The sequence below is a fragment of the Gadus macrocephalus genome, chromosome 7 (genome assembly GCF_031168955.1).
Source record: "Gadus macrocephalus chromosome 7, ASM3116895v1".
Taxonomy (NCBI): Eukaryota; Metazoa; Chordata; class Actinopteri; order Gadiformes; family Gadidae; genus Gadus; species Gadus macrocephalus.
This window is the reverse complement of record NC_082388.1, coordinates 16,544,016-16,563,076: the sequence shown is the minus strand read 5'-3', so window position 1 is coordinate 16,563,076 and position 19,061 is coordinate 16,544,016. Positions and strand designations below refer to the sequence as shown.

The 19,061-nt window shown below is 42.0% G+C and overlaps 2 protein-coding genes and 1 long non-coding RNA gene across 3 annotated transcripts in view; 2 read left to right on the top strand and 1 right to left on the bottom strand.

Annotated features, from left to right (window-relative positions):
• Positions 1 to 19,061, bottom strand: part of LOC132461703 (uncharacterized) — a 74,412-nt gene that overhangs the window by 16,209 nt on the left and 39,142 nt on the right. The gene's annotated exons all lie outside the window — the stretch shown is intronic.
• On the top strand, positions 716 to 8,294 carry LOC132461698 (adapter molecule crk-like). Its single transcript, XM_060056990.1, has 3 exons — positions 716 to 1,290; positions 2,940 to 3,523; positions 4,387 to 8,294. Exons 1-3 carry the CDS (start codon positions 1,071 to 1,073, stop codon positions 4,519 to 4,521), a joined length of 939 nt encoding a protein of 312 aa, XP_059912973.1. The 5' UTR covers positions 716 to 1,070; the 3' UTR covers positions 4,522 to 8,294.
• On the top strand, positions 8,606 to 16,619 carry LOC132461700 (14-3-3 protein epsilon-like). The gene is made up of 6 exons (XM_060056991.1): positions 8,606 to 8,817; positions 10,494 to 10,693; positions 11,254 to 11,360; positions 11,601 to 11,807; positions 12,263 to 12,399; positions 15,014 to 16,619. Exons 1-6 carry the CDS (start codon positions 8,754 to 8,756, stop codon positions 15,067 to 15,069), a joined length of 771 nt encoding a protein of 256 aa, XP_059912974.1. The 5' UTR covers positions 8,606 to 8,753; the 3' UTR covers positions 15,070 to 16,619.

Genomic DNA, 19,061 nt, shown 5'->3' with positions numbered 1-19,061 from the left:
CCAAACCCAGAGGGCAATGATCTTTTGGTACACGCAGTGATTGGGAATCCAAATAAATTGATTAACACATGATAGTGGCTATACAAGGTGATAACACAACTAGTTGGGATCCATTGGGAACACAGTGACTTCGATACATTGGCAAATATGCTGTTTTTAAAAAAATACACAATTTTCATCAACTAATGCATTCAATGTGTTAGCTTTTTCTGAATTGATGACGAAAATATAGGACAGGAAGATAGGATCTCATACAAGTAGACTAGACACACTACATACCATATGTAGTGAGTTGAAAGAAAAAAGAAATCTGTTTCAACCTCTAAAATATGCCAGGACCGCGCCATCTGCTGGCAGACGGGCTATCACAACAAGTACCTGGTGATTCTGTCCTGCGGATTACTGTGATTTATTAACCCTTAATTAACGTTGTGCGTCTGTGCGTGAGATTTCTTTCAATTTGGGATATTTTGTGTTCGGATGTATCTTCATGAAAAATAATACTTGCAAAAAGTACTTCATTATCGTAAATATACAAAATAAATAAATAAAAATAAATATGAAAAAATATAAATAAATATATATTTATATACATATCATTTGAAGGACTCGGTCACCGCTGTTGTCCCACTGATAGGCCCCACTGTCTCTTTTATTTGATTTTCTATTGGTATCTCCAGCGACGGCCGTAGTCGCCACCAATGATGCGCTCTTCCCAAAGACCAGGCATCACATCCGGTAGTTGAGGTCAACTTTCCCACCAGATCCGCCATTTCAGCCCGAGTTTGCTTTGCAAGTTACTTTTAAATTCTTACAATTTTCCTCAAAGTCAAACAAGTGGGCGTTTTCTGTCGTGCCGTAGCATATATTTGAATTTACGGCGCCTCGACATTTGTTGTAGAAGTTGGCCATAGTGTCTTATCTACAGCGGGTTTTTTTTTGCGAGTGTAGCGCTACCGATGCTGGGCTTTTTCCACGAGCGTGTCGCACGGTAAACCAAAGTTTTTGTATGAGTTGCCAATAGTGGAGGTGAACGGGAAGGCCTCGAGCCTAGGATTAGATTATTAGCCATGGCCGGTAATTTTGACGCTGAAGACCGTGCTAGCTGGTACTGGGGGAGGTTAAGTCGTCAAGAAGCGGTTTCCCTTCTGCAGGGACAGAGACATGGCGTGTTCCTGGTCAGGGACTCGATCACCAGCCCCGGCGACTACGTGCTGTCTGTCTCGGAGAACTCCAAAGTGTCTCATTATATCATCAATAGCATCAGTAACAACCGGCAATCGGGACCAGGTAACGTGGAGAATTATTTGCTACTTACTTAGATTAGCTGGCTGCACGTATCAATATGATGCTATCACGTTAGTTAACCATTTCATATAACGTTAGCTACGGTGTCTTTCACGTATAGTTAGAAATAATTTCACCATGTTCAGTTTTACGTAAGTACATGGGATGTTCACAGATCGACCTTAGTGTTACAGATGTGCGAGATGTAACTTAAGCGTCTCGCAGGTAAGTTGATTCTTTGAGTCTAGGCCTTGTAGACTGAAGTCGGAAAGGTGGGTTGGGTTTTGTGTGCTGAATGGGAGTGGGGTAGATTGTCACAACTGGAATATGACTAGTAACAATGGTGTTTGCGGAATGTGTGTGATTGTGGCCTATTGCACTTAGACGATCACACTGATTTGCTGCTACTAGTAGCTTCCTGTGTCAGTCAGTCTGCCTACATTGGTTATTGGTTGTTTCAGTAGGTGGATCACTGTCTTTATTCAGATTTATTTGGACAATCACAGCCAAGAGGTTACGTTCATAACTGCTCCTAATAGTATGTGTTACACTTCCATATAGCACACGTAGCTGGCTCATAGTTACAGTGTTAATTTAGTACAAATAAATTTAACAAAATAAAAGTTGAAGTAGTGTCAGAGGTGTTGAGTATTACTCACTCGTTCTCACACAGCCATATCCTCTCTTAAGGTTAGTATGAATCTAGATATAATCCTTGCTCTAAAGTCTAACTTTGAGGTCAGATTATAAGGCCACATGTATTATGACTATCATGATAATGATAATGATGGGCAATTTCAGGGTTGGACTGGTAGATGTTAATGGAACCGCATATACTACAAACTGTAGTCTAATCGATGTATCTTTGTGCAATCTAGATTCGCACCAATGGCATTTTTTACAGGATAAAGAAGGTCAATTTTCATAAGATCGAGTGCTTGGAGGAGCAGGACCTTTTGTGTATATTACATCTGTGTACAATTAAAACCAGGCTTGGTTTTGGGAATCTCAAACCAATGCTCAGGTTTATAACGTTTTAGAATAAAATGGAAACTGTAAATTCATGCAATTGAAAAGCCACCCTAGGCTATTGATGCTGCAAATGTTTTAATACTCAGGCATATATTGGACACAATATTGTACTCAAACCGTAATATAATATGCATACAAAATTGTATAACTGGAGGGGAAACAAGGCAGTGGGCATGGAACGTGGTTGGGTAATAAAGAACATATTAGGCTCCCAGACTTTAATTTACAGTAAATCTGAATTTAATGAATTCAGTCTCCTTTTCAGTGTATAAATGCAATAGCATGCAACTATAACGGACACGGATCGATTGACTAGTATGCTCAGCTCAAGCTTGAATGATTGTATTCATTTTGAATATAAATTGACACCACTAGAACATATGCAGGCTTAATGCAAGAGCCTGTCTGGGAGAAACATGTTTATTTAGCAGAAGTAGAGGTTGGCAGTACTGTAAGAGGTCTTGGTTTGGTTTGTATGAATAAAAAATGTGTGACGATACTTAAAACCATATACAAATCCAAGTGGTACAGTTGTGCTAGTATTATTGTTTGTTTTTCAGAATAAATCTGAAAATGTCCACAATCAGAACTCTTCTCTCTCTTTCGCTCTTGCTCGTCAGGTCTCATACCCCCTCGGTTTCGCATCGGGGACCAGGAGTTTGAGGCGCTGCCAGCCCTGCTGGAGTTCTACAAGATCCACTACCTGGACACCACCACGCTCATAGAGCCCGTGAGTAGGTCCAAGCACGCCAGCTTCATCAGCACCTCCAGTGCCCCTGGGCCCTTACAGCCGGACGAGGTGGAGTTCGTCCGGGCGCTCTTCGACTTCCCCGGCAACGACGACGAGGACCTCCCGTTCCGCAAGGGCGACGTGCTGCGCGTGCTGGAGAAGCCCGAGGACCAGTGGTGGAACGCCTCCAACCAGGAGGGCCGCAGCGGCATGATCCCCGTGCCCTATGTGGAGAAGTTCCGCCCGGCCTCGCCCGGCGCGGCCGGAGGGCCTCAGGCCGGCGGGGCCTGCGGCGGGGGGGCCGGCGCCGGGGCCCCGGACGCACCAGGGCCGCCGTTGGAGGCGCCCGGCCAGTACGCACAGCCAGTGGTCAGCAACGCCCAGCTGCCCAACCTGCAGAACGGGCCCGTCTTCGCCCGGGCCATCCAGAAGAGGGTGCCGAACGCGTATGACAAGACAGCGCTCGCTTTGGAGGTAGGTTTTAACCCCCCATTCCCCTCTCTGTGGCTAGTGTTGGGTGCCCCATATCTTTACTAGGCTCAGGGCCAGGTACCCTGTTTTTACTTTTAACTCATGCATGCCAATACAGACACGCGTATAGTTGAGAAACTGGTGTGGGGCTCAACACAGACCACTTGGGAGTCCCTAGTAAAGGGCGGGCACAGAGGGCCCTTTTACAATGCTCTGTGTTGGTGTGCACAGTGGCTCTCGGGGGTTGGATGTGAGCTTGACATTCTACATTCATTACTATTGAGCACAGAGCAACCGCTATCCCACATCTAAAAAGGGACAAGATGCTAATTTACCCCTTCTCTCTGTTGCTCTAAACTGCCTCAATCTGTAGTTCAATGCCCCTTGAGTGTACACAAGAAGGTGAATCCATACCCTCCCGGCCTCCCAAAACAGTTATTTTTTACCAAAGCTAGTCGTCAATAATTGTATCAACTGTCAACCCGAGCAATGAACATAGTTGTATCGGTACTAATTTAAACTCCAATAGACTATGTAGTCTAAACAGGCACAAACGGCAGACTATCCGGATATACAAGTTGATGCACTAGCACCATGTTACTGTACCAGTTGTGGCGCTGCTATTTCCATAGTGAGAGTCGGGTCAATCTATTACCAATCAATACCAGCCCCTCTCTGTGGCGTTAATGGAGTTTCAGGTCGCCAGCAGTCCCATATTGAGGCGCATTTTCATGGTATAGTCTAACCAGGCATTACTACTACTAGTCTACAGCGCTATTAGGTAGACATGGCCTCCTGTATGTATGTGTTTAGCTATGATGTCCTCTGTGTGGGGGTCTTTAATGAGCTATTTTTTTCCTCCACAGGTGGGCGACAGAGTTGAGGTGACCAAGATTAACGTGAACGGCCAGTGGGAGGGCGAGTGCAAGGGCAAGCGTGGCCACTTCCCCTTCACACACGTGCGCTTGTTGGTACCGCAGCAACCGGAAGACGAGAGCTGAGAGAGGAGAACCCGGCACACGTCTCTCTCACTCTCACTCTCACTCTCTCTCTCGCTCACTTTCTGTCATCGCACACCCACCAATAAGACCCGTTCCCTCTCACCACTACCAAACACAACCACATACGCGCACGCGCTCTGAAGAGCTCACCGAATACAGACTGTGTTCGTGTCTTCTCAGTGGGCTGGACTCTTACTGCCTAGAAAGCCAAATGAGTGCAGCGTTGTCTCACATCATTGTTTATTTGAATGAAAACATACACGGATGGAAGATTGACGCAACCAGTACAAAACACTAGATTCCACACAGAATCCTAACTCATTGTTTGCACGTTGCTAGACTGTATAGGTCTTTGTGAGAAGCTGTGCTACATGTGCAAGATACTTTAACCCAAGAGGCGCCCTCTCGTGGAGCTGAATTATGTTGTGCCTGCGGCTTCAGCCTCTGCACGGTAAAGACTTCACTGGGATGTACACAAACACACACACACACCCACACACTACAAACAACCAAGTACCATTTTTCAGACAAAATGGGAAATGTGATGATAACAACTGACCATATACATGTGTAATCAAAAAGATTTTATGCTCAATACTGTAAACTGTTATTTCTTCCATATTTAATTGTTTTCCCAGTTATTACAGACTGTCCATTATATTTTTATTCCCAAACACTATTGGATGGCAACTCAGATGGTCAATGAAAATAGCTATGCAGCAGTTGACAAGTGTAAGAAACTAGGGAATGAATCTTTAAAATGAGCAAGTCATTTTTTAATTGCCCTTGTAGGGGCAATGTGATGTGATTCATCGATGCTGCTTATAAGCAAGTTTGGACGATGCCTGGACATGTGTGTGTGTGTGTGTGTGCGTGAACATGTGTGTGTGCAATGTATGTGAATATGTTGTAATGTTGTTAGTAAGATACTTGTAGGAGCTCAATAACATTTTAGCACACCCTACACACTACCAAGGAACTGACCGCTGAAAGTGACCACTGTATGCACCTACTTTATATCCATCTTTAATATTATAAATAGGGCTGGGTATCGTGGCCAATTTCCTAAATCGATTCGATTTCGATTAAAAAAGTTCTGAATCGATTATTCACGATTTGATTCAATCTGCTCTTACATAATGAACTGTGCTACAAATTAGAAATATACTTTATTTTTTCTCTTCATCTTAAACAACAGGTTTTAAGTGCAAACTTGTAAATTGGACAGTTTAAACTTGAGCTGTAAACAAAACTGTCTCAAGTCTCAAAAGTGCAATTTTGAAATTAGAAAGGAATTGCAAGTGAAAGTGTACTTGAACTACAACATTCCATCACTGCAAATTGCATTAAGGCATTGTTTATTAAAGGGCAAAAAATAATATTAATGGTAACAAAACTAAAACTATAAAAAAATAAAATAAATCGATCTCATGCCTATGAATCGATATTGAAAAATGTAAATGAAATCGATCCAAAATTGATTAAATCGATTTTTTTTCTACCCAGCCCTAATTATAAAGGCTTGCTTTTGCTATTATATTGGAATGGAACAGCGTTGCGGAAAAGTGAAATTGGATACCTGATTCTAGAATACTTTGTTGCAATCAAAATGCGGCGTTATACTTCTGTAAAACACAATTTTTTTTACTTAATAAATGTTTTTGTTTTTTTAAAGGTTAATTGGAATGTACGACATTATCTCTGCCAAGCCACTACTCTTTCCTGTTGTGTTCTCATTCTCTGGCCCTGCTATTGAAGAAGACCTATAAATACCGACAGCTGTGCCGCGGTGCCATATTCCTCTATTCGGATATTGGTCCCATAGTTGGAGATTGAAATATTGAGAAATTTAGCTAGTTGCCCGTGGGAGGTATGCTGGCTGTTTGTATGTCGATCACTGGGGAGGATTGCCAGAACTTTGTTGTTGTTCGTGTAATTATTTGAGTCCTCTCTACCTCATGTTTGGTTTTGTAAGAGAAGATGACTTCTGAATATGATATTAACACGCCTGGACGTTGATACTCAGTCCATCAGTATTTTTATTTTATTTTTTACAATGCTTTCTTTTTTTTTTTTTTTGGAGAAATATTATTTTACGCTAATATGCCCCCATATACTCGTATGCCGTGAATCATGCAGGTTTTTATGACAGTTTTGCATTCTTGTTTGCAACTTCAGAGGAGATAGTGCCCCATGCACAGTTTTCTGAGTTTACAATATTTGACACTTTTATATCCCATCTTCATCTAATTTCACCATAGATCAATAGAGCTGGGTCCAAAGACCTGAGTCAGACGTCAACTGTCTCGCAGTCCTACCGTTTACTTTGCTTATTTCTTGTAACTTTTCGAAAGATGTTCAGCGGGATTGTAGTATTGCTGGGATAGAAAGGTTTTAGTCAATGTCTTCACCATTTACTCAATTGAGCCATTCTGGATTTTTTTCAGCACCCATGTTTTCTCATCTATATGGCATTTCATCTTGAATCACATGATTTATGAAAAATATTCAAAGTGCATCATACTGCCCCATGATAATAATTTAATTTAGCTGTTGGCTACCATCTTAATGTCACAACCGGAGCAGTCCGTAGACAAGATATAAAAAATATATATATATATTGGACGTACAGTTTTTGGTAGTGGGCTTGGTCTCTTAACATTGATAGTGAAATGTAAGAACAATATGTACACTCTAGGAAGAAATACCGCATTGTAAGTGATGCTCAGGGCTGACATATCTAATTCTAACCATTTGATAAAAGGAAAGCCCGACATACTTTACTATTACGACGCTGATTAAATTACCCATGGTGAATGCTATGCCCCAATGTTCTTCATCATTGTCTGCATACAGAAAAGCAGATCACTTGATTTGGTGCCATAGATTTGAGAAATATTGAACATATCCTAAAAAGAAAATCAAATGTCACCTTACATGGCCATTCATGGATACCCATTACATTGCTATATACACATGAGTATTATCCTTTTAAAAAGAATGAATGTTTTTGCAACATTGAGAGAAATCACTAACATTGAATTAGCATATTCAAAAGCACATCAACATGTGACCTTTTGCCCATTTTTTTTAGATTTTGCTTTATTAATCATGCAATGACAATGCTTGCACAAATTTGTGAAAAACCCACAACTTAAATGTGATAGAAACTACCAATGGTTTTGCATTGCTTGAAATCCCCTTGATAGGTGGAGGAGTGTAAACAAGTCTTTCTCCCAAATAGAAAAACATGAGCATCGCATTAGTTTATGTTCATAGTTATACGCATTTTTGTATTGTGTTACCCGTTAGTATTTCAATTATTCTTCAATTAAATTCATTATTTTTCTGAAAATGTTGTCACGAGAACTAACTGGCACCAAACTCCCTCCACTTATTACCTCTTAGAGAGGACCAGTGCCCCATTTCAAACCACAGACACTATTTTGACCTATTTGGAAGTGTGTGTTATATACTAGAAGTGAGTTGATGATTGACCAATGATTTGCTTTTGAAATTATTCTAAAGAAGTGTATTTTCAAGGTAATGCCATTCAGTAACAATATGCACCTTAATTCTGTTTTGTCCCAGGAAAAAAAGTGCCATGCCAAATGTGTTCTGTTCCATGTTTTTCTTTTGTCATTTCCATAACTTTTTTTCCTTTAGTGGCATTCGTCCCTAGTTTTACCTACAACTTTTGCATTTTATTTTTCTGTAGCATGTAATGTATTAAAATACCTAGTCAATAAAATACTACCAATTTGTCAGTATAACGTCTCAATTGTCCTTTTCATAATATATTCCAATCGTGGATGAGAAAAAACAATTTGCGCACCATAGATATTGCATGATGACGTCAGTATATGTACATATTCCACCATAAGCCAATCTTATCACACTGATACTGTAATGCAGTGATCGATAGCGTCAATAAAATGTACTAGATACCACCGACACTATGATCTGCACCATCTCGAAATGTATTTTTAGCTTACAGCATGCCTCATAATCAGGATTTACACATTTAAAATCAAAGGATGGGGGAGGGGATAGAAGTAAAGTTGTGTTTCCCGGATGGAGATCTGACGCCATCTTTACACAAGTGCTACCGGTGGCTATTTGGTTACAGTGGGGAAGCTGCTATCGCTCCACCAGGAATCACCAATTGGGACCTACGACCAACGATAAACCGTCTGTTTCAGGACATTATCGATAACTAAACACCGACGGCCATGGCAGACCGGGAAAACGCAGTATATCAGGCTAAATTGGCCGAGCAAGCAGAAAGATACGACGGTAAGATCTCCAATATATCACGGTCAGCCCCTCCGCCGCCTGTATCCCCTTCGCTCTCTTCAGCAGGGGGCTGCGAGGAGCAGCAGCAGGTAAGGTGGTGGCTGGCGATGGATCCGCTTTTGTCAGAGATCAGCCAAGAAACAAAATGGCGGAAAAGCAGCCAGTGGATTTTTATCAAGCATTGAATATAGTGGTGGTGAACCGTGTGCCGCTGCCGACATTAGCTACAGGCTAAAGTACAAAACATAGCCGTACATGATGTTAGCATCTAGCTGCACGGCTTCCTGTCAGGCTAGTGGGTCGTTGCTCACGCTGCCAGCAGCAGCCACCACCACATCGCCATGCTATTCGCCCTACGGCACACCACAGTTTAACGCAAGGTGGGGCGTTAATGGCGTAGCGGGTGTGTACGGTTTGATAGTGTGATCTACTGTGCGATCTTTAACAGTTCAGCTAGATTCCGACGCCGAAATTGATCCCCTTTTCGGGGATATTTGGATTAAAGTTGTTCCACAACCCGGGGAGAACTTTCCTGCACCCCATAGATAGGACTGCACTGGTGCTGATGAGTAAGATCCCTGACGTGTGTTGGTGTATGACCGCTGGTGGTCCCTCACACCTGTCTATCTAGATGTTGTACCATATAGGCAGCCAAAGGACATTTGTATTTTATGTCAGTAGGGCTGCTCCGGCATCGGCGCACAAATGCAGTTTACCCTCCATAGATCCTCAAGACACAACGTTAAAAATGAGTGTTCATGTTTGTATCATACATCCCTGATGGAATGCTACTGTATAAATGTAGAATAATTGTATAACGTATGTTACAAGCAACCATTTTAGACTGTTGCTACACCTTCACATAACATCTATCCTGTTCGCCCTCAACAATGGGAGGAGTTTTGCGATGACAATAGCTGGCAAGGCTGTTGTGTGCGTATGTAGTGTCCACACCTTTTGACTCACCCTTTTAAGAGCCACACATCTAGATCCAGACAAACTAAAAATGGTTTGTGTTTGCAAAGCCATTGACTTCCCATGCTTTTTGGGTGTGTTTCTAACTTACTGCATGCCCAAACAGCCCTCAATAACAGGATCTGCAGAAAAGTCAGATTTCCCTTTCCAATAGTCATAATTGTAAAAATGGAGTGTATACATGGTGCTGACATTGATTTATGAAGCCAGTATAAAATGCATAATGTCAGAATCTTTCCGATGTGCTTACCTGAATGTTTTTTTTTTATGAAGCAATACCCCTTAAGAAAAGCCTTGATTTGTCTCACTCTATTGGGCCAGTCTATAGTGTAATGAATGGTTTCAGGCGAAGGCAAACCGCGAAGGATGCCAAGTTTCAACCATTAGGCCAATCTATAGTGCGCATACTCCATAAGGAGTCCAAAGCACTAATGCTGTGGTCGCAGAACATTCTGCAGTGATTATTTAGCACCAAATGAAATAGATTTCAATGGAGTCAGAGCGATGAGGTATATGATCTATTCTATAGCAATGAACAATTTGATTAAATGTCAGTTAAGCCAAGCTTTCTTTTACACGATGTACTCGTATAGGTATGGCAAGGTAACATCCTTTTTAGGACAGCTTCCTGTGTATAATAAGCTAACTGTGTGTGTGTGTGTGTGTGTGTGTGTGTGTGTGCCCTCCTTCCGCCCTTCCAGAAATGGTGAAGTCCATGAAGAACGTGGCTGGCATGGACGTGGAGCTGACGGTGGAGGAGAGGAACCTGCTGTCGGTGGCCTACAAGAACGTGATCGGTGCCCGTCGAGCCTCCTGGAGGATCATCAGCAGCCTGGAACAGAAGGAGGAGAGCAAGGAGGGCGAGGGCATCATCAAGATGATCCAGGAATACAGGCAATTGGTAAGAGAAGGAGATCAATGCTCACTATATGCTTTAAGTGGTGGCAGTGAGGCTTGGGAGGGACCTGAGGATCTTATTCCATTTATCAGTACTTTGGGGTTTTCATTAGTATGGTCAGCGATTGCTTGATTTTTCTTTTTAATTTGTTTAAGGGGTAATTGCTTATAATTGGGAGGAAGTGGGAAAACCCTGGCTCGATGAACGATGCTTCTGCTTGCTCCGTGTTTGCAGTATTGTCATGACTCAGGAAAATGTACCATCATCCCTCTCGTATCAAATTTCTTGACACTGACTGAACGAATGAGCACAGAACATTCCATTATATCGTGTTCATTTCTTGCACAAAGAATCCGGAATATTCATTGAAACCTCCTTTCTCAACCTTTATTGTCGTCCTCAAAACCTTTTATGAGAAACATTTCTATTTGTCATTTATTTCAATGTTTTTGGAACTTCTAAATGGTTACTCTTATCACAACCTTTTTAGCTTAACGGTTGGATGTGTAGTACGCCTGCATCTAAATGTTTCTTCTTGTTCATGTGTGGTGTTCCATCCCCAGGTGGAGACGGAGCTGAAGACTATCTGCAAGGACATCCTGGATGTCCTGGACAAGCACCTCATTCCATCAGCCAACACGGGAGAGTCCAAAGTCTTTTACTATAAAATGTACGTATTAACCAAACGCACACTCAGGCAGACGCTCTGTTAAGAATCTGATATGGATTTAAGATTGTCTGGCTTGCGGATAAGGCAGTGCAGCATATAGTGTCGATGTCACTACAGCATCAAATCAACTCACTACAAAACAAATGCGCAGATGTTTGGCTATTATTAAGATGGTGATCTGCTTCCGGAATCTTAACAGGGTATCAAACAAACAAAAACGTTCGCCTCTTGACCTTTTAGGAAGGGGGACTACCACAGGTACCTGGCTGAGTTCGCCACGGGCAACGACCGGAAGGAGGCGGCCGAGAACAGCTTGGCGGCCTACAAGGCTGCCAATGACATCGCTGCAGAAGGCCTGCCACCCACACACCCGATCCGCCTCGGTCTGGCGCTCAACTTCTCAGTTTTCTACTACGAGATCCTTAACTCGCCTGACCGCGCCTGCAAGTACGGGGCTTTCCTCTTTCTTTGCACCCATTTCATGTTATTTTGTTGATTATGGGCAATGGTTGTATTGTAGGGGTTTTGTGTGCACCCGAGGGACGGTAATCGGCAGTGACCTCACACTATAATATTCCCACAGTTCTTCAGTGTCGATGTCATATTTATTGCGATTCTATAAAAATTCGGAATGCTTTTTTCAAATTACTCAGTGACCGAATCCCTGAATTGTTATAAATGTATTTTTCTGTCAAAAAAGACTAGTGAACCACTTAACAGTGTGACATATGTATACATTGGTTGGTTCGCTTGACAAACTCAAACACTGTGAAAGTAAAATTTAGCTCTTTCACCCCCGCAGTTAATGTAGAAAAACGGTGCCCAATGAACCGTGCCCACTGAACAGTGCCCTTTTTAAAAAATAAATGAAATGAACACATTCCAACTGTCTGTCCTGTCAGGCTGGCAAAGACAGCGTTTGACGACGCCATTGCGGAGCTGGACACACTGAGTGAGGAGAGCTACAAGGACTCCACGCTCATCATGCAGCTGCTGCGCGACAACCTGACACTATGGACCTCAGACATGCAGGCAGACGGTAAGCACGCATCACCTGCACCCTTCAACCCCCGGGCACTAATAAAAACCATTGTTTTATCCCCTGAATCTCACTTGCTCTCTGTGTGCCATTACAAGAATTTTGCCTATTCAGGGAGCCATTCATTTTTCAGTTTTAGATCAGTTAGCCATTTTCACGCAGAATGAGATACTATATTGAAGAGATCCAATTGCCTGGGCTGAATTTTAAGATGAACAATACTAGTTTTGACTGTCACAACTGGTATCTGGCCTTGAGCAGTGGGGTTGACATAGACAGCCTGCCTATATTGATGCCTTTCTTCGAAAGCTCTGCACTGCAGCCTGTTGACTCCGTACGATGGGAGCATTTTTCCCGCTGTCCTCCGTTCCTTCCTAAATGTATCTCTCGTTCTCCCATGTTCCTCTATGTAGATTCTTTGGAAAGAATCTACAGAGGGGAAAGCCCTTCCCCTTTCCTCTGTAAATTCCTCATTCAGCTTTCCTCGGTAATGGGCTTGTGTCATTCGTATTGACTCTACACGTCTTGATTGAGTCAGCCGTTACATCTGGGCTCATAGACCCATCTCGGCGCTTATTAAGACGCTACTACTCTGAAAGGAGACATTGCTGCAGTAGGCACAATACTGTTAATAGAGCATGTCCTCAAATCACTGGCATCATCCGTATATTGTAATTTTCATCCACATATGTGACCTATTAGGGGTTCTCTCAGAATCCATGCCTTCCACAGCATCCTTGTGAGTCCAGAATGCACTTTGGCATTGCGGGCTTGGGGCGTGACAACGATATACGTACAACTGCTGCGGGATGGACTTATTTGAAGAGGGAACAGTCTGGTAGTCACTGTTAACACGGCCCCAGATGTGACCGATGCACCCGGGTTTTGTCATGCTGCCCTGGACAGTCGGGCAGTGATTCATATTCCTTATTTATTTGAGCATAAACTTGTGAGGCTCAGCAATGGTGAAATGCTCACCAAATTATTGTGAAATGTAGTTTATTTTGATTTGGGACTGAGCTTATCCCCCAAGGCGAGGGATACTGGATCGAAATCCAGCACCGCAAAACTGCCGTTCAGTGTTCTACAATGCACCACTGGCTAAGCTGAAGTTACTCCTAGCCAAGTCACCAGCTCTCAATCATCAGCGACAGTTTGCAAAATAACGACATGGTACATTATTACACATATCAGAAAGACAGGACAGTGTTGTACATCAACAAGACGTTTTAAATTCAAAAGCAATCATCAGTCAAACAGTTGTTGGCTGTATTATCCCTGTGACATGTGTTGTAACAATTTATCCTCGCCAACTTTGAATTATCTATTCACATTTCTCATCACATTTTGATGTAAATGCAACCAACCGTATATTTACCCAAGAGGAGCATATAGTGCCAACAGAGCGTGCTGGAGGGATGCATAACGGGTATACCATCTGCTCCTGGTCAATGCAAACTAATCTGAAATAAAAAAAGAATTGGCAGTTTGGGCAGTTTGGGTTGTTTGTGATGCTGACTGTACTCATCATTGCCATTGAAGATGGCAGAACTGTTTGAAGCTTGGCCAGTGTTGCAAGAGGTTGGGTTGAAAAAGGCATCCCCATTTTGATGAGCCAACTGTCTGCTAATTAGCACAACGCCCATGTCCAAATAACAGTTGGTGCCAAAACATGGCTTTACTTACTTACCTTTGGACTTTGTGTCCTACATTGAATAAGTATCTATTGATTCTCAGATTCATTTCACTTAATGGCCTAGCAGAATAGACATGGCATGACGTCGGAGCAGTTCTTATTATATGAGTACCATATATTGTTTAGGCATTTTTATATTTTTAACACCTTCAAGTGTGACATATGTGATGACATTGCACTTGCTATTTAAAAGATTGAAAAGGGTATAAAATCCACAGAAGAGTCATAAGTTGCACCTAAAATACCCTTTTTGAGGTTGTGTTGCACTCCAAATCCATAATGAAATCTGTGCCAGCATCAGCTTTTCAGGTGCCATTTTGACACCGTTGTGGTTTTTCTGGTTTCTTTGTGGATTGCAGTGGTGGTTCCCCTCATAGGACTGTAAACCCTTTTTGGTTTTGTCAAAGCTGCCTGTTTACTGGCTCATTTTTGTTTAGTTTAATCCAAAGATGGCTGAGCCATTCCAGTAGAAATGTTACCCAAGCAACTGCTCCTGTAGGTTCAAATGGCTGTGCACTGCAAGCGCACACAGCTAATGGAGACATTTAACATGAACGGTATGAACGCCTGTACGTTCGTAGTGCATCTGACTGGTTTGCCAACAACGGTTTCTGGTCTACGAATTGCGATGACGAACCACTTATTTAGAATAATATGCCCCACTCCCTTCACAATCCAAGTCTCCTGACTGCAGCCAACCACATGCAATACATCACTGCTACTTCCACTCTTTGTTGTTTCCACCCGGTACCCACCTCAGCCGGGACGTGACCCCCTCCTGGGGCCTCTCTTTGTACAGGGTTCTCCTCTGAGGTCCAATCTGTGGGCGATGTGTCCTTCTCTCATTCTCCTTATCTCTACAAGCAAGTCTTCCCAGACCCTAATGAGAACCTTGTTTTTCTCCATTTCTCCCTGCAGGCGAAGAACAGAACAAGGAGACAGTGCAGGATGCAGAGGAGGAGGCGGCCCAGTGAGACGACATGCAACGACAAAACAAAAAATTACTCCTTATTCCTTCCAATCTTTTTTGTTTTAAATTTTTTCATCGATTTCTTTCTCCTCCATTCCCGTCCCTCCAAGATGTCTGCCACCTTCCGTGTTACACCACATTGTTCCCCTCCTCCCCTCCACTCCCTCACCATCCACCCGGGGGGCCAGACTTTAGAGGGCCGAGCCAGGTGTCTTGCATGCCACCGGGACTCGCTCACTCTAGCTGTGTTGGTGCCCAAATGCCAAAAGTTTTTTATTATTCTAATTATTTAGAGCTCATTTAATGCCACCAACAACCGTTAGGCTACTACCCCTCTCAGGGCTTCTCCATTTTATTTGTATCTTTTTCTTTTTTTCTTTCTTTTTTTTTTAACATTGCACTGGTATACCTGCCAGTTAAATACATACGGAAGGAAATCATAAGATCAATGTTACGGTATATTTGTCCTCTCCCAAGTTTGTTTGTTTAATTCTACCCTTTGAGTCGTTTCCAGCTTAATCCTGCCGGGTTCCTGTAATGTCCCCTTTACACACACACACACACACACACACACACACACACACACACACACACACACACACACACACACACACACACACACACACACACACACACACACACACACACACACACACACACACACACACACACACACACACACCCCTTCGTTGCTTTCACATTGCTGAATATGTCTTGCCAATTATGTCCACCTGTATCATGCATGTGTGTACGCAACAAGAGGAAGAAAAGATAATGCTAAGAAAAAAAAAATATACGTGTATGTGTGAGAAGGCGAGACCATTTGTCTTTATTCTGGAAAATGTAAGGGGTGAATGTGGGGAAAAAGAGGTGACGAGTGGTTTGATTAAAGAAAAAGGGATCCACTGTACGTTTAGCTTTCAGTAAAGTAAACCAAGGCCCTGCTTATTCTTCGGTTGTCCATTCTAACTTTTTTTTTTTTTTTTTTTTCATTCTTGGCATAGAAATGATTCTTATTCTTCATAACACTAGTGGTATTCCCCTACCCTCCACCCCTGCTCCATCCTGTATCCTACTCCACACTGTTTTACCCTTTTGCTCTTATGTGGCTGCTGAGTTTCACCTCTGGGTCAAGCATTTCACTACAAGGCTGTTGCGCTTATTGCTTATGGCAGCTTGCTCACTAATGACTTGTTTAGATGGAAGTAAAAAAAACAACAACGATATATATATCAAACAAACCAGTTTGAACTATTCTGACTAGTGTAATGCATTTCTGTATTGGCACTTTGGTGGAGGGGGGGTGGGGGGGGGGGAAAGAGACCTGCAGAAAATCCCACTCCCATGACTCTTGCTATTTCACGTTTTTCCTTCTGTTTTGAACCGTCTCTTCCTCGTATATTTGCTTGACCTGTGTTTCTCACTTCTGTTTTCTCTCAGTTAGTGTAACGTGAATCTTGATTTGTACTACTGACGGGAGCCACAAGCACCATCTGTATTCTTACTGAAACACAGCATGGAAATTAACAATAAACTTGAAAAAGAAAAATTTAAGGTCTGCTACATTATTTTTGCTCCCATCCAATCTGAAGTCTGGCCACCAGAGAGCACTGCCGTTTGACAGTTATAAAATGGTCGACGGACTCTAAGGAGTGTTATTCGACAGAATAACATTAATAGTGCTGATTGAATTGTTCTCATTTTCACAATATTAGCGCGCATGTACATAGACGCGGTCCACAAGTCGTCATTAGTAGTGGAATACAACGCACGTGACCTGAATACATGGACACATTAAAAGGAGGGTTACGGACTGATTGCTTGACTACGGACAGTGTTAATTGAATGCAAGGATTGCAAAAGGCACAAAGCTACTGCTAAAAAGGGCCCTACTGCATCTGAGGGTTCTGGGTTGGCGGCCGAATGGGAGGGTGCTCCTGAATAGAGTTGATGCGGTCTGATGGGTAGATAACACGATTATACTCTATAACTTAAAATGAGAATCACATTAAATGTCAGAGGGAGCGTCCTATTTGTGGGGATTCCTAAAAGATCACGCAAATAAATCTGCGTTCCCTCCAGTGCATAGAGAGGGCGTCAGGAAATGTAGCATTATCCCGGTCCAACCCATATGAAGGTGTTTCAGCTGGTAATAGACACTGGATGGGATATAATCTATGTAATGTGATACTCATGAATGTTATGAACACATTTTAAGGCATATAAAACATTTCAGTACCAAGGTTCGGTTTCAGATCATTTTCTGGCAGGATGGAAACGACTGAAATGTCTTATATTTGCCCATGTGAAGGTGTTTCAGATGGTAATAGACACTGGATGGGATAAAATCGATGTAATTTGATATTCATGAATGTTCTCAACTCATTTTAAGGCATATAAAACATTTCAGTACCAAGATTCGGCTTGAGATAATTTTCTGGCAGGAGGGAAACGACTGAAATGTCTTATATTTGCCCATGTGAAGGTGTTTCAGATGGTAATAGACACTGGATGGGATATAATCTATGTAATTTGATATTCATGAATGTTCTCAACTCATTTTAAGGCATATAAAACATTTCAGTACCAAGGTTCGGTTTCAGATAATTTTCTGGCAGGAAGGAAACGACTGAAATGTCTTATACTTTCCCATGTGAAGGTGTTTCAGATGGTAATAGACACTGGATGGGATATAATCTATTTAATTAGATATTCATGAATGTTCTCAACTCATTTTAAGGCATATAAAACATTTCAGTACCAAGATTCGGCTTGAGATCATTTTCTGGCAGGAGGGAAACGACTGAAATATCTTATATTTGCCCATGTGAAGGTGTTTCAGCTGGTAATAGACACTGGATGGGATATAATCTATGTAATGTGATACTCATAAATGTTATCAACTAATTTTAAAGGCACCCAGTGCAACTTTATGTAAACATTCAATGAAAAATAAACATTCAATTTCTAGTCTTTTTTACACGTAGTAAGTTTCAATAACTCCATACCATTACATATCGACATTCAAGGAGCAAAGATGAGACGTCGTTGTGTGGTGAGAACTGATAGAAAATCGTAAACAACAACAATCGCCGGTGGGGAGAAGCCATTTTTCCATTGACTGGAAGCCTGCTTTATTTATTGTAGGTTACAAAAAATAAAGAAAATGGCGGCATTGTTGTTATCGATTTTCTATCAGTTCTCACCACACAACGACGTCTCATCTTTGCTGCTTGAATGTCGGTATGTAATGGTATGGAGTTATTGAAACTTACTACGTGTAAAAAAGACTAGAAATTGAATGTTTATTTTTAAGCCTCGAAAGTTGCACTGGGTGCCTTTAAAGGGACACTATGTAATATTTTGAGTAATTTATTACCTCAAATCAACATATTCATTCATAAATAAGTCCTCATTGGTGTAAAATGATCTCTGCCAAAAATCTCACTTATCCTCCTGAGCGAAGAATAATTAATATTAATATCAATATGGTTACATAGGACGGGTAAGCTTCATGGAGGCTTCCATTTTCTTCCGGTCTATGAGCTGCCGAGAGGGTCAAAAAGCACTACGTCGTACAGGAATTGCAAACGCGTTTTCACTCTGAGCCAGCGTGACGGTGGAACAGAGCTTAGTTTAGCGAGACGAGTTTTACCGGCAAATTTGAACATGCACCGCATTTGTTTGAAAGACCATAGTTATGCCACGCCACAGGAGAAGGAATCATCGACGCCAAAAAAACGACGATGTGTAAGCATGTATAACATGGTTTTCCATGGCAACGAGATGGGCGCTCCTATGTTTGAGCGACTTGTCATTGAAAGGCTACTTTATTACATATTTAATATACTTTTTCATATTTTTGTCGAGTTTAAATCGTGACAATATTCTTATGACTTATGGATACTGTCAAATGCGTTGGAGGAATTCAAAAGCCATTCTTCATCAAGTTATGGAGGTTTATTCTCTGCTGGGGTCACCACGTATCCAAATCCA